Raw genomic sequence first — 24,610 nt, 5'->3', positions numbered from 1 at the left:
TGTTTTAAATAAAAGTATCTTCTTCTTTCTTCTTCGATAAACCGCCCACCCTCGAATAAGCGCGTACTCTGAAAGCCGAAAACTTGGTCAATCCGCACCCCCAACCCCCCCCCCCCCCCGCCCCACTACGAAAAACATTTCTGTACTAACCCAGTGTGAAGTAAGAGGAGCACGGTCAGCGTCAGTTGTGTTCCAAAATTGGTTTTAGATACGGTAGTCAATCAACCTCGTTCCTAGGGCTTTTCCCTTCTCCCCACGAGAAGGGAAAAGCCCTGGGAACGAGGTTGGGTAGTCAATGAACTTTTATATTGTTTATGGCTTGTTCATGTTAGCTTTTGCACTTTATTTTGTCTTGTTCAAGCGAAATAACCTTGTTATCCCTAGTTTTGTTATTCTCTAAAAATGTCCTCGCTTACTGAAAATGTTGCGAAAATAATAAGCTCCCACCCTTGAATAAGCGCCCAGACTACTACTTCCCTCATGGGGCTGAAATAAACCCCTAAGACGCTCCCAGGGGCCCGTCTCTCGAAAGTCCCGGTAACTTATAGAATTATAAGATTTTAAAATTTAGTATTCAAAGCTAACAAAAATTGACTTCTGTTAAGAAACATTTAACACCAGACACTTATCGGGCCCGGTATTAAAGTTACCAGGACTTTCGAGAAACGGGCACCAGGACCCGAAACAAAAAATAAAATCGCACCGAAAAAGACTAGAAACAAGTCTCCTACAAATACCGCTGAGCAAGAACGCAGCCGCGGGAAGTTCAAAACAAACATGGCGGATCTGTCGAGTGTTGAACTCATCGAGTTTGTTCGACCTTATAACAATGATGTGAATCTTTATGTAACGAACATTTCAAGACATCTAGACAAGGAAACTATTCAAGTAAGTTTTACAACTTTTGCTGGTTGTTAAAGAATTGCGATGTTGTGGTAGATGCATTTTTTTCAGTCAGTTGTCGAACACAGCCGAGAAGTTATGCAGGATGTTTGTCCCATGAACCTGGTTTCATGGCTTAGCTCCCACGAGTTTCTTGTGGCTCATTGGTAGAGCATCCGAACTAGTAATCGGAAAGTCTTGGGTTCGACTCCTTTTGGGAGAACTCGGATTTTCTTTTTCCGAGTTTGCTTGTGTCATTGACTGAAAAAGACATCTATCACTTTTCCTGTACCTGCTTAAATATTTTGAAGTTAGACTAAAGCCGTTTTCATGCATTCACCAGGTTAAACTGCTACAGATATTTTCGAAGTATGGTCTAGTGTACGAAGTTCAAGTATTCGATTCCAAAGATAATTCAGAAGGTATCTTTATTGTTTAAAATTAACTTTATGCTTATAAAATTATATAACTGTCAAATAATCTTATTTAAGCTTAATAATTAACTTAAACTTATGCCAGGCTGCATTTTAGAAAAATTACCTTGGCTTTTCTTAAACTTCTACCGTTCAAATGAACTGTTGTTATCTTACAGTGCAACGAACTCAACCGGGGCCACCGAAAAAACCAACACTTTGAAATTTAAAGAAATGTTCTCATTTTTTATTGGTTTACAAACTACCAAAGCCAGACTTCTTTGTTGTAAACGTGACCTATGATTGGCTGATCAATGTTGAGTGGCCTCGGTTGAGTTCGTTGCACTGTAAAATATTCAGGGTTAAGTCTCTCCTGGTCTAAGATTTCGGGTCTACAGACAAAGGAATGGGGAGTCTGGGGGATGAGTTTGGCATGACATTGATGTAACATTTCTGGTATAGGCGCATTGGTGGCTGCTTGGTGTAGAACTTTAAAATGCTTGGGAGGCATGTCCAATTCATCTTGACCTAAGTCGACTTGATGAAGAGTTTTGATGAGTCTTGAAGAGTCTTGAGACTTGATGAAGAATTAACCATTGACATACATGTATATGGAGTACACCCTGGAACTTATGCAAATCCCATAAAAGCTCCCCTGTCTCTAATCAGTGTCCCTCCTCCCTCACCCCTCTACTGAAAGTCAGATTTTGTAATAAACCCTCATGTCCCCACCCATGGTCTTTGGACCCAAAAACTTCTCCCCATTCCAGTAATGAAGTATGGTAAGAATTAACACAGAGGTTGAAATTTTAGGAAAAGCAGAAACAATACTTCAGACCTGTTAGTTACATGTATGTTTTCAATTTTAAAATTTAACATACTTTTTAGGGAGAGTTTGATGAGCCTCATGATTAAGGATAATCTCTCCCCCCCACCCCTCTAGTCTCTATAAGCCCCTTCCCCATCTCTAATAACCTCACCCTCTTTGAAATAAAGAATTAACAACCCCTTTCCTCAGAGGTTAAAAATAATAGAGCTTTAATAAGAATGCCCTGTTCTTGTTACTTGGTTATGTAAGTGGTGTCTACTTTTGCTACTGCGCATACGTCTGCTTGTCTCAGGATGGCCCAAGAAACACAGGTTTCTTAACATCAGTGCCTGCTAATATTAGGTGGCACCATCCTTGAGCATTGCAGCAGTGTGCTATGAACTGTTCTCTTTCTTTAGGAAAACGAATACTGTACCTGCTGGTTGTGACTCTGGGTCCAGTTGTTCAAAGCCCGATTAAGCTAATCCTGGATTAACATGAACTTTGAATCGAGTTTAATTACTAATCAATAAAGATTCTCCCAAAAGATTTTTGTCCCTCAACTTTGACTTAGATTTTTCTTTACCTTTAGCTTGAAATTAGCCTTTAAACCCATTTTTAATGAGCATGATGAAAACCTCGATTAACTTTTAATTGTGGATTAGCGTTAATCGGCTTTTGAACAACCGGGCCCTGCTGATCTACACTGATATTCTCTACATTTCTGCATATTAAGACTCTACAATAAATTCATGTATTATCATTCACTTTGTTGTAAACATCTCAATTCAGCTTCTGATGAGACAACTGTGAATAACACCAACCTCAACTACAGTTCCACTTATGCCTTTGTAAAGTTCTACTCAGCAAGAGCAGCAAAAAAGGCCAAAGAAAATATAAATGCAAGACGCTTCCTAGATGGGCAAGTTTTAAAGGTCAGTTTTCCTGAACATGTTTTAAAGGGAGGGGTTCACGGTTCTGCGCATATCCATGAATCAAAATACTTTTTCGCCTTTGCTTGCTATGACCCAAGCCTGTTTAATTTAATTCGTTGTTTATGAATGATCCGGAAGGGAATAGGTAACTTGGGTGGTAATTTTTATATGATTGCGTTATTTTGCGTGCAAATAACTGTAAACACATCAACCGTGGAATAAATCCTACGGGTCAACAATAAATTCAATATCGACAATATGAGTACAATCCACTAGCATTTTCTGTGAATTTTGGTCATCAGTCATTTTGCTTGGACTAATTATAGAATGTGATTACTGAAGTACATGTGAGTGGGATTTTTAAGGCCATAAAGTTGATAAGAAAGAGAAAAAAAGCATTTAGATTCATGCACATGCGCTGAAATGTGACCCCTCCCTTTAATAGAGTACTAAAGTGTGATGTCACAAATATTTGAATTGTTGAAATTATAGGATTTATTTTCGCAAAGAGAGTGATGAACAATGCCTACTTGCTAAAAATCAGCATCTTATTGTAATTATGCTCCCATGACCCCAAACAAATCCTTGTAATTATGTCTCAGTTCCAAATGTTTAGAACAGAGACAAAATTAGAAGGATTGGAACACAAAAGTCCCAATATCTCAGCTCCAAATTGTAATAAGATGCTGATTTTTGGCAAGTAGGCATTTTTCATCATGCTCTTTCAAAAGATCTCAACAAATCCCATAATTTCGTAAATTTAGTTTTTGTGACGTCATCACTTTAGGAAAAGTACGTGTCACAGACCAAAATTTATGTGCGACAATTTCCAGTGTTAACGAAAATACTGAAAGTGGGAATCTTCGGACTTTGAAAACTGCATGTAAATAAGAATCCTCCAGCAATATTTTCTTAAGACCGTATTTTCAGGAGGATGCCTAACTTAACTTCAAAAGATCGTTTTAATACGCCAAGCCGTCTTCCTTCCCGAGCGATATGAAAATGCACCAAATCTCGTCAAAATTTAACGCCGGCTGCGACGCGATCACGGCATTTCACATTATGCCAGAATTCTCGAAAACGAAAAATCTTTGGAAAGTTTTAATGTTATTTTCGTAAATAGTTCTCTAAAGGGATTCTTCTGACAAAATATGAGGAAATCCGAAATTTCAGTTTTGACCGTGAGTTCTCGATATTCTCAGGGAGCCGCTCTTAAAGATCTTGAGTTAGAGTTCCCGGCACCTCAATAAGCAAGTAACTCCGTCACTAGGAAACGAATTTTCCCTTTTAAATTTACGCAGCAGCCCGTGTAGTTGAAATTCATGTAAATCGTACGCTCGGTGTCGTCGCTGCATCGACATGCTGCAATCGCCAAGATGAATTCAAAAGTTTGTCAATTTATTGGTCTTCTCGTAGCAGCGTGCTGTCTGCACGAGCTTTTCAACCACTATGTCTCTTGCCCATTGAGCCACGTCGCTCACATAAGACCCGTTCTTCATACGGATACACCAACTATAGAAACGACCAAACGCGAAAGTGTCAGACCTCAACGTGGTCGCGTTCATGCCTGTGTATTTACCGGACGTTGGATGTACCTTCGAATTCTTTTGCCCTACCTCTACAGAGAGCTTCGACAAAACGGTGGTGTAGTTGACAGAGTGATATTGGTTATGATTGGATACACGGAAGATACACATGTCAAGTTGAAAATCTTCGTGACTGCTGCTAACAGAATTTTAAAAGACGAGGCCTTTCAATTTATGTATTTAAAAGAACGTGCGGATGAACCAGACGTTCCCGCAAATTTGTTCCCAATCTTTCCAAAGTTTTACTATGCTATCCTTCAACGTCTTCTTCGAAATCCGTCGGACGTTTATTTCAAGATGGACGACGATATTGTTTACCTCCACCCGAACGTTTTCGGTAACATGTTGAAGAACAAGAATGCCAGTGAATGCTTTTTGCACTACGGCAACATCGTGACCAACTGGAGATGTAACTGGCTTCATCAGAAGATTGGCGTTTTTGACGACGAAGGTGTGAATCCAAAGGGATTGAAGTTCGATTATGCAACAGACGCGCCTTGTGGTTGGAGACGGACGGATTGTGCCGAAGTGGCGCTGCGTGCTTTCTTGCATCACTATCATAAAAAGCAGTTAGATAGATACCTGTTTCGTGGAAGGGATCCAACTGGAAGAGGGGAACGTTTCAGCATTAATTTTCTTCTTCTTGACGTAGATAATGTGGACTTCAAGCGAATGATGCAGGCGGGAGAGATCATGGACGATGAAATTTGGTGGTCAATCCATTATTCAAGCAAAGCGCCACAACCTAACTGCATCGTTGGCCAGGGTTTAGTTGTTCACTTCGCTTACGGGATAAATATGAAGGAGATTCTGGACTTGGGTTTGCTAAAAGCGTTTGAAAATATTGTTTGCATTGAAGTTGGAAGGACTTTGCCTAAAAGCCTGTGGAAGGCGACAGATTTTTCTTGAATCTTCTTCGTTTAATTTCGTTTGCGGGCTCGTGACTAGATTAGATACCTCAAGAGATCGCGTAATTCTAAAGTTGTCTGAAAGCGATTAGCCACGTTCACATATCACAGAATCTTTGTTCATCAGTGTCTGCCTTAAGAGCAAACATCAGCACAAGCGAAAAGATTAGCGACGAAGAAAAAGCACTCCAAAACTCGAACAAGCTTGACAAACGGAATACTCTCTGAAAATGTCAGCTTGAGATTTTAGGTAATATTCGAATTGTGCCAAGACTTGACTTTAAGAATGTATGGCTGGGTGGAGACTCTTTCCGCCAAGCCATGCTGCTGTACTCCAAAAACACACTTTATCAGCTTCTGCTTATGCACATTAATACACTTTGAGAATTACCATGAATTACGGTTAGGCCACTGCGTCCTAAAATAATACGTGATGTTTCAACGACGATGTATTCATCCATCCGTAAACTCGGCTTCATTTTGCAGTGCCTAGATTGAAACAGCCGGACCACTTTTTGCTGGATTAACTTTACATAGGCTTTATATTTTAGCACCAAAAAGGTTCTTACGTATGTTCTTACTATAGTGACCGGCCTAAGTGACCCAAAATTTCCAGGTTTTGGAGGGTTTGAAAATGACTCAAATTAGTTTGTCCATCGAGTGTGAAATTTATGTGAAAAGAAATGTTTCATTATGATATTATCAGACGTCACATTTGAAAGCGGAACACACTTAAATTATTGATTATAAATGTTGAAAGAAATTTCGAAATGAGTAAATGTTCCTGGTTTTCCAAGGTACATCATGGAGGTTTCGAAAAAGTCTAGTGTCTAACACACTCACAGTCCCTGAACGAAAAGTTTAATTTATTGAAAATGTTTTACTCAATCTCCAATCGATCCTTCATGATTCTTGCGCTTGCGTTGATGACTGAAATCAAACAAGGGGCTGTTTCCTGAGCAATCCGCAGTTTTTGGTGATGTTTTTGTTAGCCTGTTCCAGGTTCCGTAAGAATCCCCCCTCGTTTTCGTTCCTCTTGGCCTCTTCTTCGCGTCTCTCGCGGATCCTGGTTTTTGTTCGACACAAGGAAGACTGAATGGAAAGCATGTCGTCATATTCTTAAAGGGAAAGTATCATGGGGGTTTTGATATATTTTTTTTAAAATGATGAAATAAGACCTTCAATCAGCTGCCAAAAAATTCTAGAATGACGAGAGGAAAAAAATCAACTCAATTCTTGAAAGGAACAACTAGTGATCTGTTCAAGCGCATTTTGGAAACAAAAATGCGAGAACTTGAAAAATATTAGCCTAACATTTTTCAAGTTTCAATTCATACCGACCTACTCTGTCTTTGGCCAGAGGGAAAGTTTTATTGCACTGGGGTGATAATTTATAACACACTTGACAATTATTTCGTGTTTCTGCTGACAGACAAACAGTTTTGGGTTTTGAAATGACAGCAAATTTGCGTGATACTTCCCCTTTAAAGAGGCACTGTCACTGATATTATTCTGTATAATGGCCAAAAGAGCTCAAATATTTGACAAAGAACCCCTTTTTTAACGTGAAATCGCTCTTAGAGCATTAGGAGGAAAATATGAAATGATTCCTCCGTAGAAGAGTATACTATAATCAGGTTGTAGCAATTTCTCCAAAATTCGTTGGAAGAACTTGAAATATTGGCCAATTTTTTCAAGTTGCAATCCATTCCCATCCTAGCAATCTGTAAACAAGAATGATTGATACTAGTTTCTGTTCCCAAGTAGGGTTATTTTTAACTAAATTGAACCATTATTTTAATGTTCCAATCAATACAAATCTGTTTTTCCGTGATTCAAACTGACACTAAAAATAGGTGACACTGCCTTTAACATGCATCAAGATAAATCACTTCACACTTTAGCCGCCGTTACACGTTAAAACTGTTAGCTGAAACTTGTGTACAACGGCGAACGAGACCAGTTTCACCATGTCGTGTTACACGGTGAAACTCTTGTTTTTTCACCAGTGCGACCGTTGCGAGCCGTTGCAGTAGTAGAAAGCGGTTCTACTTTTCGTGAAACTTGTCTCGCAACGGAAGTTCGAAAAAGTTTCACAAACCGACCATGTTACATGGTGCAACGCCTGCTGAACCTTGTTTCGCAGCGCCGTTGCACACAAGTTTCAGCTAAAAGTTTCAACTTGTAACGGCGGCTTTAAAGACTCTACAACCTCATCCAAATGATCCTCAGCGAGGACAACTCCTCCTTCAACAATCAAGCTTTCTTACAAATTCAGTACACGGCTTTAGGAACCCGTTTGGCTCCCTCCTACACATATATATTCATGGGGAAATTTGAACAACATACCATAGAAAACGCCTCTTTCGAACCCTTTGTTAAAATGTATACAACAGAACCTCGATATAACGAACCAATTTCCCCAGTCCCTTGGTACCTCGTTAGCCCTTTAAGCCCTAATAGTGACCAGCATCAAATTTCTCCTTGTAACATCAATGCTTATTCAACCCCTGAGGTCATGAGAATTAAGGATATGATCACCCAAGGTGAATTTTCTTGATACTTTAATAATTTCTCCCCAGTACGTTAAAAAGAAAAGTATGGGGACAAGATAGGAGAATTTGTTCTTTGATATTAGGGGTTAAAGAGATAAATCGAGATTCCACTGTATAGACACCCACGCTGGTTCACTTGTCCGTTCTCAAAAGAAGGCCAAAAATCATACATATTTTCACCCGCTAGAGAAGAAACAAACATTAATGACACTTGAATCGAACATGTACATCTAAGAACCTTATCCATTCAATTGAATGTAAAATATGGGCTAAACGTCACTTACCTTACCAACACATTGGGGAAACAGTAAACGTCTGCAAGAACGCCATTGTGAACAACGCCGCTCCATCCAAAATTAGCAACGTGGTAACCTGACTCCTGTTTCAGAACATTTAAAAAATAAATAAATAAAACATAAACGGGAATCTCAGTGAAATCCACGGAGTGGCTCCTCTCCACTTTTTCCGGCTCGAATTGGAATTTGGAAATGTTGGTTTTTGTGGAGGGAGGAAAACCGGAGTACCCGGAGAAAAACCCTCGGAGCAGGGACGAGAACCAACAACAAACTCAACCTACATATGACGTTGAATCGAATACGGGCCACATTGGTGAGAGGCGAGTGCTCGCTGCTGCGCCATCCCTATCCCCCCAGTACATTTGAACGTATCTGGGCTCCTTATAAACGACATAAAACTCGTCCCTTTGGAACTAGTACATACCAACCGGGACTCTGTACAAAACGCTCGTCAAGCCCATTTAATTGACAAGGGCAAAATACTAGAACCGATTGGCAAAATAGACGCGACGAGGAGCAGTAATGACATTTAATCTATCAAGCTATTGACCTATCGGCTTCATTAATTTCATACTTTTAAACTCTTATATCTACCTGGATTTTTGAACACGGGTCCACCCAAGTCATGCTTCCTTGACAGTAAGCCAAAATTAAAACAAAACGTTGCATAGTCCTTCCCCACCCCCCTCTCGTCTCCCTCCTTTCTTCTCCCTTTTTTATCATTGTAAGATTTCTATGTAAAATTTCAGAATTTCCCATCACTATGTTCCTCGGGGAACGCTGTCGCCAAATGCCATAAATATGCATGAAATCTACACCCCGCATAAATTCGTTCAAAGTTGACACTTTCCCCAGACTGTCAAAATGTTGAACAGATTAAAACACCTCTCCGATTTATAAACTGGGGGATTAGCGTGCGTTGCAGGATTTGAAAAGGGGAGGATTGAACCTCGTTTCCAAGGTGGTCTCTCTCCCTCTCTCTTCCTCCCTCGAGATGGGACCCTGGGAACGAGGTTGGGAGGATTATGGGAGATTCGGGTGCACGCGCGAAGTGGCGGTGTACTCCCTCGCTTCGCGCGCGCGCCCAATTCATCTCTATATAGCCTTGTAATAGCCTTTCTCGCAGCCGCTCTTTTGTCTCGTCACGCAATCTTTCCTCTTCGTTAGGCTGCCGTTGTAGCGCCTGATAATGCACGCTAGCTACCAACTTACTACAGCTCTGACTAGTGTTTGTTTTGTTTTCTCAGGTTCAATTTGCTCAGCGTAAAAAATTCCCTGAAGTAACGGAGCACCCTTTGTTTATGGCAAAGTGCACTGAGCTTGCTAATCATTATTTTGGATTTAATGGGTGGACAACAAGGATTGTTCAGGTAGTATTAAATGTGACGTAAAATAATTATAAACCAATTGTTACTTTTATAGCAAAATTCTGGCTCACTGAAGTGGTCCTGAGGCTTATAGAGAATTAAACAAATTGAGAGAATTCGGCCCTGAACCTTGATGTCATTTTTGTTGTTGTTGCTGTTTTCATTTACTTTCCCTAAGCTTCTGCAGACTTTTTACTAACAATTCACAATTATTTGATTTTATTGAAACAGTTGATGTATCCTAAGTATTGTTCTTTGACAAAAGTCTATTGTGCAGTTCCAGAAAACTTCCACACCCACCCTAAGGAAGGTCATTGGAAATTCCTAGGGGGAGTGGCGTCTTAAAAACCAAAATTTTAGAAGCAAAGTATGAAGCTAAACTGGAATTTCCTGGGGGGAGGGGAGGCGCAAAACGAAACAAAACAAAACAAACAACTTTCCGTGGTGGGAGTATGTCTATTTTCTGGAACTGCACAATAGACTATTGAATATGTATCTTTACTTAGGACGGATTCATGGTTCTACTGTCAACAGTGAAACATTTTAAGTGGGTTGTACACCTGAGTCACAATATAGAGCGGTTTTAAATTGAGTGTCATAAAGCCAAAACCAGTGATTTCTCTGGCCAATCACAACAGATGTAAACAACACAACGAGCCAATTAGAACTCGAAGCAAATACATGTAAGTAACCTGCGTCAAGCGCGGGAAAACGTGTGCGACCAAGCACGATTGATTTTGGTTTGGCTTCCCATTGGTTGAGAAAATGGCGCGAACTTTGCCAACCAATCATAGAGTCTCAAGCAACACCAAAGCAAACGCGAAATTACTTTTGACACTCAATTGAAAACGGTCTATTAATAAATTTCTTTCTGGCAATTGAATGACAGCTTACTTTAATATTTTATCTCTTTGTGCAGATAGAGAGACTTAAAGAAGATTCAGATAACAGTGATAGTCAGGAAAAGATCAGAAATTGTTTAGCTCTGTTCAAGTGTGTGGTGAGGCTTGAAATTAAAGGATGTGATTTCTTTTGTGATGGCATTGGATATGGTGGAGACAGGGGTGTTATACAACGAGGTGCGTGCAGCTTCTATTCATCAATACAAAGTACCACTCGAAACTATTTGTGCATTTAGTACATGATAAAGCCTCATCTTTAACGGTAATGATTGTCACGAATTCTCCGTGATGGGACAAGAACTGCAGACGGTTTACAGATGAAAGCAACTGAAAGCCGCTGTGTATTAGACATGTCCATGCCATGGTATCAGCTACCATTTTTAAGGCCGAGTTAGATGGTACAACTTTTGCTAAAGACTGTCGCATGCGATTTCTAGAGCGCGCCCTGCTCGCGTGATGCAAAAAATCGCACACAACTCTCGTCATTCAACATTGCCTATACCTACGATTGTCGTAGGATCATGAAACATGTTTTAAAATCCTACGACATTTTTTGTGACGTACACAACAGTCGTAAGCGAGTTATAGGTTTGATTTACACGAGGCAATTCGTGTCGTAGGCCTGTCGTAAGCTTGTCGCATGCGACAAAGTCCGTGTAAAACGCCCCTTAGCAGTATCACGGTTTTCATTAATTTCCTGGTAGGAGGGTTTTTTATGGTGAATAGACGGGCATCACTCATTAAATTTCTTGTTTAGACTGGCTTTAGTTAAATCCACCAAAGGCAGGTACAAGTGGTACGAGATTCGAGATTCGAGTGCGGACGTTTCGAGCGTTAGCCCTTCTAACCTTGCGCGATATTGTCCTGAGCTGCTTACCTTGCAGTTGAGCTGCCTGCTTGTTTGCTCTGACGTAAGGCTTGAAACATCAGCACTTGAATTTCTTGTGGTGGCCAAATGACCTTTTCAACTCATTTGACCAAACTAAACATTTTGTTTTCACTCCTTCATTAACGCAGCACCACAATTTCTTGTAGAGTGGTTTTCAATTGAGCATCGAAAGCAATTCGCGTTTGCTTTGGTTTTTGCATTACTACGCTCTCTGATTGGTTAACGAAACTCGCGCCACTTTCTCAACCAAAGGGAATCCAAACCAAAACCAATCATGTTTTGGCCACACGCGTTTTCCCGCGCTTGGCGCCAGTTACGTGTATTTGTTTCGAATTCGGATTGGCTCGTTGTGTTGTTTACATTTGTTTACATTAGCCAGAGTAATTACTTTGGTTTTGGTTGTACGACACTCAAATAGAAACCGCTCTATCAGAAACTAACCCCCTCGTCGTATTTACCCTCAGCTTTTTTAATGGAGTTTTCTTTACTGGGCAATGGACTCATGTACACAGAATATCCTTGAGCAAATACATTTAGAGGAGTGCATATACTACACAAAACATTCTGGTTAAGTATCACTCGAATTTGATTCGTCATTTCAAAACCCGAAAATATTTGTAGTCAACAGAAACAAAAAGTAATTGTCTATTTTGTTAAAAATTATGGCTCCATTGCAATAAAATTGTCGATTAATGCCTCTGTCTGGACATGGACAGTTAAGGTCGCAATGGATTGAAACTTGAAAAATGTTAGGCTAACGTTTTTCAAGTTCTGGCATTTTTGTTTCCAAAATGCGCTAGAACAGATCACGAGTTGTTCCTTTAACAAATTGAATTGATTTCTTTCGTCTCGTTCCTCTAAAATTATTTTGTAGCTAAGTGAAGGTCTTATTTCACTATTTTTATCAAAAGAGGTGAAACACCCCATGATACTTCCCCTTAAATATGGACTTTTTCCATCATGCCCTGTAGGCACCAATAAAGGAAGTGTTTCTGTTACCTAGTGACTAGAAAAAATGCATTTTGTGTTGTTTGCAGAGAAAGACCCCACTAAAAAGCTTGAGCTGTTTGGATATGCCAAGAAACTTGCTCACAGACATGCGTTTGAAAATGCATTTAAAAGAGTGATTATTGTATCTTTGGACAATGGCAAAGTTGGAGTAGAGATAAACCAACAAGACATTGCTGAATGCAGTTTAGATGAACTGCGAGAGGATGGAAAAGTTCATGTAAACTATATTGAAGAAATTCCCTGTAGTGGTACCGACGAGGACGAAGAGATGCAACTTCAACCTCAGAACTCAAGTAGCTCTTCATTTCCGTTTGAAGAAGTCATAAGCTCGTGATTATAGCCTTCTTTTTTCATTTCATATAGTGAGAGGGCAAGTATGATTCCCAGCACTAGTTAAGGACGGTGCCTACTTGTTACTGCGCATCTCGAGATACTCGGGTTTCCTATGGGTGGTGCCTACTAGTACAGGAATATTTTTTGCGCGGTTTAAAACTATACGGAGAAAGCAGAACTTAGCAAATGTTTTTGGTATCTCAAAAGAAAATTGCGGGTAACCAGGCATTTTTTAGAGATAATTAAGCTTCAATTTAGGGAAAAAAATCCCATACACTGCTTTATATTTTGGCGCTTTGTAGAGATATTATTGCTTAGTTATCTCTAAAAAATGCATGGTTACCCCCAATTTTCTTTTTGGATTCCAATAGCCCTTGCTAAAATCTGCTTTTTCCGCATAGTCATAAACCGCACAAAAATACTTCGGTGTTAGTAGGCACCGTCCTTAAGTTCTATTACAACTTCTTTGAAATGGAGAGGTTTTATAGCAAGTGATGAAAGTCTGTTTGACTCTACCAACCGCCATGTTAGTTTAACCCTTTAAGCCCTAACAGTGATCAGCATCAAATTTCTCCTTGTGATATCAACGCTTATTCAACCCCTGAGTTCATGAGAATTAAGGATATGATCACCCAAGGTGAATTTTCTTGATATTTTAATAACTTCTCCCCACTGCTTTTGTAATAAAAATATGGGGACAAGATAGGAGAGTTTCTTCTTTGATATTAGGGTTTATCTAATTTCTCCTTATGTAAACTACTCAATCAAACACGTAGGCAAGGAGATCAGTGAGTGCAGTTTTCAACTGAGTGTTTGCTTTGGTTTTGCATTACTACGCTCTGTGATTGGTTGATAAAACTCGCGCCATTTTCTCAACCAATAAGATGTCAAACCAAAACCAATCGTGCCTTTAATACTCGCACCCGTTTTCCCGCGCTTGGCGCAGGTTACATGCATTTGCTTTGAATTCTGATTGGTTCATTGCGCTGTTTACATCTTTTGAGATTGGTCAGAGTAATTACTTTGGTTTTTGTTTTACGACAATCGGTTGAAACCGCTTTTTACGTACTATGGTTCCCAAAACTTCCACCCCTTTCTCATCCAATGGATGACTACGAGAGTGGCTTACCAAGCGAAACAAAAACGGGGACAGATCGTTAACCTAAGAACTCGTGTTGCAGAATTAGGGAACTTAAGCAGCGGCGACGGCAACGCCAACGGAAACGTCACTTAAAAATATAACTTTATTTCATTCAGTCGTGCTACTTCGCGATTGTTTCAACTCGTTCAACTTCTACAGAAACGACGAACCACCCAGGAACCAAGTTGGTAGGAGTGGTGTTCAAGTTAAGAAAGAGAATGAAAAATTCCCCGTCGCGTGTTCACGTTCTCCATAAAACCTTGAATTTGGTCATTTCACGTTGTTGTTTTGCAGAGGACGGCAAATAATGGTACCAAAATTGAAAACGCACGTGCAGAGCAATTGTTTTTGCTCATTAAACCTATTGTTTTGCGGCGTTGTCGTTGACGTTGACGTTGCCGTCGTCGTTGCTTACTTCCCTAATGTTACTCTGTGATAAAGTTTGTTCGGACACCGCAAAGAAAAAAAATCAAACCAACTAACAAAAAGTAAATCATTGACCCAGTTTAATTTGAAACTTGAAAATTAAAAATATACACAAGATCTTGATGTCACAAGCATTGTCTTATGTTTAAAATCTCTCGAAGTAAGCATATGGCACCAATGGCCTCCGCATTTCTCAGCTCAGTTTAGAGGTGATGTTACACGAGACGATCCTCAAACGACGATTTTCAACAGCTGAAGTTTTTGGATCGTCTTCAAAAACGTACAGCTTCAACTCCAAAAAAAATTGCGCAGAAAATCGTCTTCCTGCTTGTGATACACGCATCAACCTTCTGCGCCTCAGTCTCGCGCTAAAAAATTTCGTTGCAAATCGTCTCGAGTAACATCAGCTAAGTTCAGTGAACACGACTGTTTATGACCGTGTCGAATACATGTCCTTATCTTCCGGGTTCGATTGCCCTATATCTCCTTGAACATTGGCTTGACTTGTGGACTCTTCTTGGACTATCACTTGATCTTTCGTTGGTTCATCCTCTGTGGCGCTATCTTCCTTGCTGGATGCTACGGAGCTCACATCAGAACTTACGACCGATTCTTTACTGCCGATAATCTTATCTACGAATGGAATCTTGCTCCAGAATGATGCCTTGGGCTTCTCTTCAACTGCAACCTCTGACTGTGTCGTGTTTTCTCCCACTTTATCACCTTCGACTTCATTCTGATTCACACTCGTAACTTCAGCCACCTCTTCGACAGGTTTATCTTGACTTTCAGAAACTACCGCTTCCTCAACAGGATTTTCAAGTTCCTTGATGGCAGGCTGTTCTGCTCTCTTCTGGTTAAACGTGTTTAGCTGCTCCTTTGTGAACACCTTGATTCTGTCGTAATTCGCCAGTGTTACATCAACAGCGTACTTTGGGTAGCAGATCGCTGCAGCTGTTGTTCCCAAAAGCGCAGAATAGAAGATTCTCCTGATAGGCCGACCTAGAAAACAAAAATTTAAAATAACTTTTAACGGATTCGTACCAGCGTTTTCCGTACTAGTTCCTCCCATAACAGTATTTGTGAAAATCCTCGACCACGTTTCGTAAACAGCCATGCGATTGGTCAAAGCAATTAGGGACTCAACGCAAACACGACGCCAACGGCAACGAAAAAGTCAATAAAGAAAGGGCTTAATGAGCTAAACAATGCTGTGCACGTGCATTACAAATTTTGATACATTTCGTCGCCATCTTCCGCCAAACAACAACGTGAAATGCCCAAACTCAAGGTTTTATGGAGAGCGTGAGCACATGACAGTAAATTTTTGTTCTCTGTGCTAACTTGCATTGAAGACCGTTCCCACCAGTTCTGTTACTGGATAGTTCGGCCACATTGTAGAAGTTGAACGCATTGGAATAAGCGCAAAGTAGTACAAGTACCACGAACTTGTATTTTCAAATGACGTTTTCGTTGGCGTTGCCGTCGTGGTTGCGTAAAGTCCCCACTATAAGCTGGTCGCAGAGGTCATGTTTCTTTCTTTCTTGAATTCTCCTCATGCAGACAAGATTTACCCGCGAGGCAGAGACATCGCAACGTCGCAGCTACATTTCGTTTGAGGAGAAAGAAGATAGCAAATTCCTGCTACCAGAGAAAAGCAAATACAGAATGCAGGACCATTTTTGACACTGTGTGTATTCCGTTTGGCTCGACAGACTTCGCAATGGATGAACGACGAGGGATAACTGATATGGCGTGAATTGTTGAATCTGTTTATTTGGTGGCTCCCGGCTGTGATTGGAGGAAATGTCCAAAAGTAATGCAAAAGTAAAATTTGATTACATTTTGGTAACAAAGTAAACATCCAAAACAGTTATTAGCGTTAAGTACTTATGTTTGAGATGCCCTCAGGTATGATAACTCATTATTTAATCTCAGCTGAAATCATTATATGCGTTGGATTTGCATTTACATAATTATACTTACGACCCCTTCCTGCCAGCACAGCGCCACCCAAAACAGCAGCAGTTATTCCACCAACTTTCATTTGAAACTCCCTGTCTGTCTGGATTAGTTCAACAAACTCTACAAAAATGAAAATCAACTGATCAAGCAATCAATACCACACCAAACATATGCAACAAGCAGATTGTTTAATTCACTTTATAGCAAATCACTCTGTTCTCACTACAGCAGTCTATGGACAAGCTGCCACGGAGAACAGCCATTAAGCTTTGAAGAAACCACAGTAGAGGAAAAGTCAGGGAAATATTTTTTTTTTCAAGGTAAGGGAAGAGTCAGGGAATTTTGCATACACTCATTTGTAAGGAAATTTGTAAGCAATATTTGTATACCTAATGATTTCTCTTCAACTGATGAATAAGTATTTCTGACTTTTGCTACGCCCTCCTGTCAAAAGAAAGAAAAAAAAAGAAGCATTTTAGTGCTTTAAGGACTAACACTTGAAATAGCAGCACTCAAATCTCTTTACAGTGGTGAAATTACCTTATCAGATTAAACCAAACATTCATACCTAATTATGAAATTACTGGGGGTAATTGGCTTGTAGTTTACACTAGGAATTGTAATAATCTTGAACTGCATTGAGTCTCTCCAAACTTAAACAAAACTTTGTTAATTTTATAAAGGTTAAGTTATGGAACTCAAATTCAAGTTCATAAAGTGAAGAACCTAAAGACAATTAATATACTTCCAACGTTATTTCTTGAGTCACTAAGGGATGTAGCTGAGAAAAACCTCAGCAGGCTCATTAATAAACCCAGCCATCTCTTTTGAACTGTGCACCTTTAAACTTAGCCTCAAGTATTTGTGCCCTCTATGAATTTCAGCCGGTGATAACATCTCTTTCAGGCAGTGAAATTTGCCGGTAACTGGCTTTTAGTAACATCTCTGATACACTAGTTATGTGAACAGAATGTTTCATGATTCTTCACCTTTATTTTAGAAGTCCATCCCCAGACGAACTTTCTTGCTACAGACACCTTCTGTTCAAACTCAGTGACTTCCTCTTCACTCGGCTTGGTATTGTCTTGTGTTTGTTCAACTGGATCATAAATTTCCAACTGCAATTAAATGTTCAAAAAGAATGGTGAGGTCACACATGGGCCACAAGTGAGTGCATGGCTGTAGTGTAACCCAATTGCTGTGACATGAACTACGAGTAAATGCTTCTCTCCCTCCTCCACCCCACACCCCCTGAATGGGAAGAAGGTGAACCCAGTAGAATGTTGCCAGTAACCATTTGTATATGGGCCTCAGTTGGGTCTCTCTCCTCCACAAACGCCTCTTTGGCGCAGGCAAACAAAGAGGAGCGTGGGGATCAAGCGGAGACAAATAAGTGACTGGAGAGAGTGAAATAATGAGGGGCATGAGGCATGCTGGGAAGGGAGAAGAGAGAAAACAGACTCCCCTTTTCTTACTCTTCCCGTCGTTCCCTACCCCCCACCCCCCCCCCCCACTTTTACTCAATTTCCACTTTTCTTCCCATTTTCGACTTTTCGCTCCTTTTTTTTTATGAAGGAGCCTCTCAAGGGAGGGAGCACTTGGGTGAGGGTACCCTGAGACAATTTGTAGCAAAAGTTCCTGTGTAAGGAAACTGGTACATTTGGAAGGTACGATCTTGGACAGAATAGGAAATTGAATCCCCTACCCCAAAATCAATGATGAATTTGTGCGCAAAGCAGAACATGCCTATGTGCCTAGCTATATGTGCGGTGTCAGCAATATTGCCCATTATTTTAAAAAGTCAAGACTTAAGCAGGGGCTAAATCAACTGAACCCAGTTTACCACTGCTACATGTAAGCTCACAAAATCTGAAAAATTAATATACAGATCTGTTATCCCAATTTATAATTAGACACATTATGTGGTTTTGTGTGTAGGGGAGAAAAATGACAAAATAGAGATTGCCTCCATCTTTTTTGAAATAAAACTCAATGTGCTTTGTTATCAATGTGCTGAATAATAAAACAATGATCCTGCTCGATCTTGTGGAAAATCCCCTGATTTTAGCCAAGGTGGCCTACGGCCTCGTCGAATAAGTATCAGGCAATATTTTGCGTGCATTCGCAGGATAATTGTTAAATGTTGGAATTGTCTTAATATTATTTTTACCTCTCTGGGATGGACCTTCATAGAACCAGCTTTGACCACGGGTAAAAAAGGTGCACCAAGGACTGGGACTGAGACAGCAACCAACAAATGGCTCCTCTGTTGTAATAATGGAAATGAAGATATAATAAATTATAACACACAGAATGCAGTAGAGCTTTCAAGATTTTAGTTTAGTTTATTTATTTTGCCACACCACAAATATAATGTAAACAAAAAAAGGATAGAAAAAAAGATGTAACAATGGCGAGGAGACCTAAAGGAAACTAAGAAGCTTATATTAATTAGGTCTCCTTAGTCATTATTTTACAAGATGAAATCAAGAAGGAAGATAAGAACACGACGACGGATACAAGAGCACTGTTAAAAAAGGACCAAAGATTTGGGACAAAGTCAGTGCATGGTCAAGCATGCTATTTGATTTAGTGAGAGGGAGGAGTGGGGGTGGGGGGTGGGGAGTCATTGCAGAATACCCGCCCACTTTAATGGTGTACCCTTTAAAAAGCTGGATGCGTGGCTATGTAGGCATCGTCTTGTTACGCTTATTCATTTTATCTCATTGTAATAACAAGGCATAGATACAATGTAGGCGGACGTTGTACTGAGCACAGCTGTTTACATGCAAAGAGAATCTTGTTAAGTGGCTTTCAAAAATAGGACTGGACATTTTGTGCGTCCCATTCTTAGTGTTTAGAGCTATCTGTTTTAATACAGCAAGAGTTTGTGTGTATTCAAAGCTTCGCTGAACTGATAATAATATTAAGGCTTGATTACTCCCTGAAAATATTGGGGTGGCCGCGGTGAATTTTGTACTGTAAATGTTTCTGCTTGCTTCCAGATTATACCTTTGCGAAGCAGTCATCACCCTTAAAGTATATTTTATAATTAGTTAAGACTTAAAATACGCGAAAAATAGAAAGCAGCATACCCATCGTGATCGCAATCCAGCGACCGCCATCTTGGCCGCCATGTTTGCTTTATTTTCGCCTTTGTGTAAGAAATGGTGAAACGTCGCCTTCTTCCACATCTACTCGAAATGCACCATGGGTTTTATTTTTCATAAGATGGCGGAGGCTGATAGACAGCCTAATTGTCGCTAAAATTCTAGGCAGAAAAAGCGAAATCTACGCCTAAAAAGTATCCTGGAGACTACCTTAGGACCATGTTTATTTATCTGAGCAAAAAGGTGGGTTTCCTACTTTGTTTTGGCTTGGAAATTGTGGTGTGAAAGTTTGTTTACGTCCATGTTTGTTGTCAAGGTGAATTTTTTTTTCTGAACAAGCTTTCAACAACAGTAACTCAGATATTTTCCTGATTCCTAGATTGCGATACCAAATAACATAAAGCTGAGATGTTTGGCGTGGAATCGGGAGCAAGGTTATATAGCTTGTGGCGGAGAGGATGGCCTTCTGAAAGTACTCAAGTTAGAGACACAGCAAGGTACGTAAATGACTACCTTGTACGTAGCCGGCTTGTGATCGTGTGCCAAAGATCTTCCACGTAACCTATGTAAAATGCAGCCTGGGATTTTTGGAATCAGGCTGATTTTCACCTTGTGCTAGGCAGCAACAGTAAAAGAAATTGACCCACAAATTGTAAATGTGTAAATTGGTACTTGTTGTTGAACCGATTCATCAGATGGTATAAAGCTTTCTGTACCGTATACAAATGGATATTGCATTTATTTATTATTAAATTTTCCAGGGAAAGATGCCAAAGTCAGGGGTCTCGCTGCTCCAAGTAATCTCTCAATGAATCAAAACCTTGATGGACATACCGGTGAGTACAAAATCAATTCTTTATAATGCTACAATGAATACTTTCCAAGTTGCAACAATTCAGCCAAAACCATCCATTACCTAATGTTGTCTGCCTGAGAGAGGTGACTTTTCCTTTGTAATCATGCAGACATCTCTCAAAGGTAGGCAGCCTGTCAGGTTGGCTTGTGTTGGCCAAATTTCATGTGACTTCCTGTCAACAATGTTCAGCAATGCAGTGTAAAGTCTCTTAAATAAAGTGTACACTTCTCTATGGCACTGACTTACTGTCTTTGGGATAATAGGCCATTTCTGAGTTGCTTTGAACCTTATTATTACATAAGCAAGACTAAGTGCAAACTTCATTCACATGCAAAGAAAACATCTTTTCAACATGAAAAGCTTTGCACTTAGCCTTACTTTCACAACAACTCGGAAATGGTCTATTGACTGGACACATACAGTACCGCCTGGAACTACTGACCCATCAGGACTAGGGCATACCTCGTCTTTACCGCGGGTAGTAGCCGCGCGTCCACCTAGGTGAAAACACGGTCGTTCCGCGGTGAAGACGAGGTACAGTGTGCCGCGGTAAATTTGCCGCGGGCGAAAAGACAAGGCGTGCCGCGGGAAAGAACAATGGGGACTGGTTGCATTTCTAAAATAAGCGTTAGCGTGAGTGAAGGCATTTATACTGCAAGTGTTCGAGGTGTGAAGAATCGGTGCTTAATCGAAGGAGTAATTCGAAGTCAAAATGGCGTTGGTTAGTTCGCGTAATAATTCAAATATTGAAATCCTGAATCTTTGCCTCGGCAAATGTTTGTATTCCGTCTTTTCAGAGATAATAAAAGTAACTAACAATCCAACACTTGAAAGAAGCTTGTTACGTGTATCTCCGAGGGTATGTTAAATACGCAGTGAAATACGTGTACGTTGATTTACCTGCTTTTCAAAACACTCAGTGTAAGTTTACGAAAGAGAGTTCGCTGAATTGTCATAAAAAATCCCTTTTTTAAAATTTAGTTTTCTTAATTTGTTCATTTCGATACAAGCAACGGGGCGAACGTCTTGTAAATTAACCGTAATTTGCATAGGAGCAAGTTTGACGTTTGCTTTGCACTCGTGGGAACCGGTGCTTCTGATTCGTCAGACTGTGTCGAAAATTCAAGTTTGCTTGTTTTTTCTTGAGCAAATCTGCACGCTTCGAAGCTTCGATAGTGAATATTGCGCATTATCCACAAGAAGTCTTCAAATATTTTGGGTATACCGAGTTTTGAGATATTAAATCAGAATCTTCCTCAAAGGATTTTTCAAATGTGGTCGGATACTCGAAAACAGATTCTCATTTTCTTTAAAATTGGTTCAAGCCTTCAAGGGCCGAGAATCGTATGCGTATCGCAAATGATCGTCATCCCTAGTTAATGTTCTTCGGTGCGATTTTGCCATTAGAAGCTGACGAACCAAACCACAAAGCAAAGTAGACAAAAGCGTATTCAAACTCTACCGTGTCTTTTCTTTACCGAGGTTTTACCTAGGTGAACTTTCCCGCGGCAACTTTGGAGCCATACCGCAACCGAACCTAGGTAAAAAAGCGTCCTACTGCGGGAATACCGAGAGAAACCCGCGAGTAGGTCCCGCGGCAACGACGCGGCAAATGGGTCTATAGTTCTAGGCGGTACTGTAGTAACATTATTGCTTTTGCTAAGATTTCTCCACTACCCCACGGATTATTTACTGCGCAGTTCCAGAAAAAAATCCATACCCACCCTTACCATAGATAATCAGAAATTCCTAGGGAAGGGAAGTGGTCTTCCCTGGGGGGGATATTGATATTTTCTGGTACTGCACACTATTTTTCTGACTTGAACATCATATTTAGGGATATTTAATCCTCAGACAAAATAATGATCAAACATTTTCGTCCAACATCATGTTTGTCATACAAAACATTTAAAAAGACTGGTCCAACAAGCAAACTTTGTGAATGACCCAACACTGGACAGTGTGATCCCTTATAATGCTTTTTACAATGCTAATTATGACATTGCTGGTTGCACAACACCACACCAATTAAGGTTTTTGATTGGTTCGCTTTTTTCTTGCTTGAACATAGTCTGAAATGTCATGCGCCCCCTTGTGGGTTAGGGGGAGGAGATGGCTGAAATTTCAGACTAGCTCGAACACTGAAGTTGTTAAGCTAAGCTTTAAAGCTGTCAAAACCTGACATGAAACTTACAGTGTATCCTTTGCTGATACCAGGTGCTGTACAAGTAGTAACATGGAATGAACAATTTCAAAAGTTGACCACCAGTGATCAGTATGGCCTTATTATTGTCTGGATTCTGTACAAAGGTTTGTTGTGTGATTAATAATAATAATAATAATAATAATAATAATAATAATAATAATAATAATAATAATAATAATAATAATAATAATAAATAATAATAATAGTAATAATTAATATTAATAATATAAATATATATATAATAATAATAATAATAATAATAATATTGATTATAATACATAGTTGTTCACTTTTGAGAATTCTTGTGATGTTCTTTGTTTAATTCAACTATTTTGAAAAAAGCAAGTGCGTATACAATGTAGAATTCACATGGAACTGAACTTTGATAATGAGGTTCAAACGACTCAGAAATGGGCTTTTTAACAATAAGCGTGCATTGGACATGAGATGATAGATAGCCAACGAGGCACGTTAAGTGCTGCATAATTTGGCTATAATCATCTCGTATCCAACAATTGTTTTTGGATATTAAAGCATAAGTGGAATAATTGTTTTATTGAAAACAAACAAGAAATACATGTATTGCTAGATCTTACTGATTTTGCTTTGCAAGAACAACCAGAAGACAATTTAATGGTCGCTATTTTTTGGGCATGGTATAATGGCTCATATACTGTGGTCACTAAGCCAATCAAATCCGTGAAATTGTATTACAGTGTATACAATACTTATCCAGTTTTTAATTAATAATCTGTGGTATGCACAAAACAGTCTAATTACGATTACAAATGCCACAGTGAATATAAGATGTAAGAGATTGTTAATATACATTGTAGTGTAGGGCTTTTAGACTGTGATTCATGGAAAGTGAAAGTCACTTAATATTCTCATGTGCATCATTAGGATGCAGCACCTTTTAGAGGATAATTAATTTTCATGTAACAACACACGTACAGGATCTTGGTATGAAGAGATGATCAACAACCGGAACAGGAGTGTGGTGCGCGACATGAAATGGAATGCAGATGGACAGAGGATCTGCATCGTCTATGAAGATGGTAAGGCCCTCTCATTTTCACGGTTTGTCAGTAATGCCTGCTGCACACTTGAGGAAAGAGCTGAGCAAACTGCCTTACGAGGCATCGTGAGGCTATGCGAAGAAATCAGCTCAGCTGTTTCCTCAAGTGTGCGGTTGAGTTTTCATGAGAATTTTGCCTCGCGAGGGCAGGCAAAATCTCAAATATCAAACACAACAGATATTTTCCTCATGGCCTTGAAAGGTGAAAAACTCATGAAAACTCAACCGCACAAGTGATGAAACAGCTGAGCTAATCGCATTGCAAGGCAGTTTGCTCAACTCTTTCCTCCATAACCTTACTGACACTATTCAGTTCTTTCAAGCCTGTAATTGTTATTTTTAAATTTACTTTAATTTGCCTTTCAATAACACGCGGACTCCAACCATTATGCTTTTCATTGCGGTCAATCACTGCAGAGGACCTCATAGGAAACAAAAATGTTTGGCTCACTAGGGTCAAAAGGTCATGTTCGTGAGCTGTGATTGGTGGATTTAATGATTCATTCATCATTTATTTCTTATTGTTGATAAAATTCTTGTACTATAGGTGCTGTGATTGTAGGCTCTGTTGACGGCAACAGGATTTGGGGAAAAGAACTAAAGGGTCTACAGCTCAATAATGTTGAGTGGTCTCCAGATGGAAAGAATATTATATTTGGGATCAGCAATGGTGAAGTGCAGATTTTTGATAACACAGGGAATTTCTGTGTAAGTACTAAGTCTAAGATCCTTTTACACATGCACTACCCATTCTAGACTCCCGGGAGAGTGATTTCATGCTGGAACAAACAGTCATACCGTGTTTTCTTGACATCACAATGATTTTTTGTACCAGAATGAAAATCTCGATCCGGTTAGTCATGCCCAGTGTCTGGGATGACCTCACACTGGTACCGTATGACTCACTCCAGTGGGAGATTTTGCACTGGTCCCATACAATCAC

At 39.8% G+C, this 24,610-nt stretch overlaps 4 protein-coding genes across 6 annotated transcripts in view; 2 read left to right on the top strand and 2 right to left on the bottom strand.

Annotated features, from left to right (window-relative positions):
- LOC146485444 (extracellular calcium-sensing receptor-like) overlaps positions 1-24,610 on the bottom strand; it is a 175,686-nt gene that overhangs the window by 1,256 nt on the left and 149,820 nt on the right. The window lies entirely within an intron of this gene.
- Positions 765-13,614, top strand: LOC146485457 (RAD52 motif-containing protein 1-like). The gene is made up of 6 exons (XM_085103500.1): positions 765-888; positions 1,226-1,304; positions 2,896-3,038; positions 9,631-9,753; positions 10,670-10,829; positions 12,579-13,614. Exons 1-6 carry the CDS (start codon positions 778-780, stop codon positions 12,884-12,886), a joined length of 924 nt encoding a protein of 307 aa, XP_084959626.1. The 5' UTR covers positions 765-777; the 3' UTR covers positions 12,887-13,614.
- Positions 14,516-19,576, bottom strand: LOC146485456 (uncharacterized). Its single transcript, XM_085103489.1, has 6 exons — positions 19,513-19,576; positions 18,588-18,683; positions 17,407-17,535; positions 16,807-16,861; positions 16,439-16,537; positions 14,516-15,454 (listed from the first exon to the last, which is right to left on the bottom strand). The coding sequence occupies exons 1-6, from the start codon at positions 19,552-19,554 to the stop codon at positions 14,883-14,885; spliced, it is 993 nt and encodes a 330-aa protein (XP_084959615.1). The 5' UTR covers positions 19,555-19,576; the 3' UTR covers positions 14,516-14,882.
- LOC146485455 (WD repeat-containing protein 35-like) overlaps positions 19,611-24,610 on the top strand; it is a 42,380-nt gene continuing 37,380 nt past the window's right edge. For all 3 annotated transcript variants that reach the window (XM_085103408.1, XM_085103406.1, XM_085103407.1), the window contains exons 1-6: positions 19,611-19,770; positions 19,907-20,024; positions 20,289-20,363; positions 22,601-22,693; positions 23,546-23,647; positions 24,215-24,375. In XM_085103408.1, the coding sequence (XP_084959534.1) occupies positions 19,747-19,770; positions 19,907-20,024; positions 20,289-20,363; positions 22,601-22,693; positions 23,546-23,647; positions 24,215-24,375 (573 nt within the window). In that variant the 5' untranslated portion in view covers positions 19,611-19,746. The remainder of the gene's footprint in view (positions 19,771-19,906; positions 20,025-20,288; positions 20,364-22,600; positions 22,694-23,545; positions 23,648-24,214; positions 24,376-24,610) is intronic.

Source organism: Pavona decussata, unplaced genomic scaffold (assembly GCF_977016875.1).
Source record: "Pavona decussata unplaced genomic scaffold, jaPavDecu1.1 SCAFFOLD_26, whole genome shotgun sequence".
NCBI classification, from domain to species: Eukaryota; Metazoa; Cnidaria; class Anthozoa; order Scleractinia; family Agariciidae; genus Pavona; species Pavona decussata.
The sequence above is the reverse complement of the archived record's forward strand: the minus strand, read 5'-3'. Positions and strand labels throughout refer to the sequence as shown.

Bases quoted from the DNA above. Each gene is read 5' to 3' on its own strand.
- LOC146485457 (XM_085103500.1), top strand. From the start codon at position 778: ATGGCGGATCTGTCGAGTGTTGAACTCATCGAGTTTGTTCGACCTTAT. The intron at 889-1,225 runs GTAAGTTTTACA...TGCATTCACCAG, and splicing joins TAGACAAGGAAACTATTCAA to GTTAAACTGCTACAGATATT. The intron at 10,830-12,578 runs GTGCGTGCAGCT...TGTTGTTTGCAG, and splicing joins CAGGGGTGTTATACAACGAG to AGAAAGACCCCACTAAAAAG.
- LOC146485456 (XM_085103489.1), bottom strand. From the start codon at position 19,554: ATGGCGGCCAAGATGGCGGTCGCTGGATTGCGATCACGATGG. The intron at 16,862-17,406 runs GTGAAGAATCAT...TTCTTTTGACAG, and splicing joins GATGGACTTCTAAAATAAAG to GAGGGCGTAGCAAAAGTCAG. The intron at 15,455-16,438 runs GTAAGTATAATT...TTTGTTTTCTAG, and splicing joins TGTGCTGGCAGGAAGGGGTC to GTCGGCCTATCAGGAGAATC.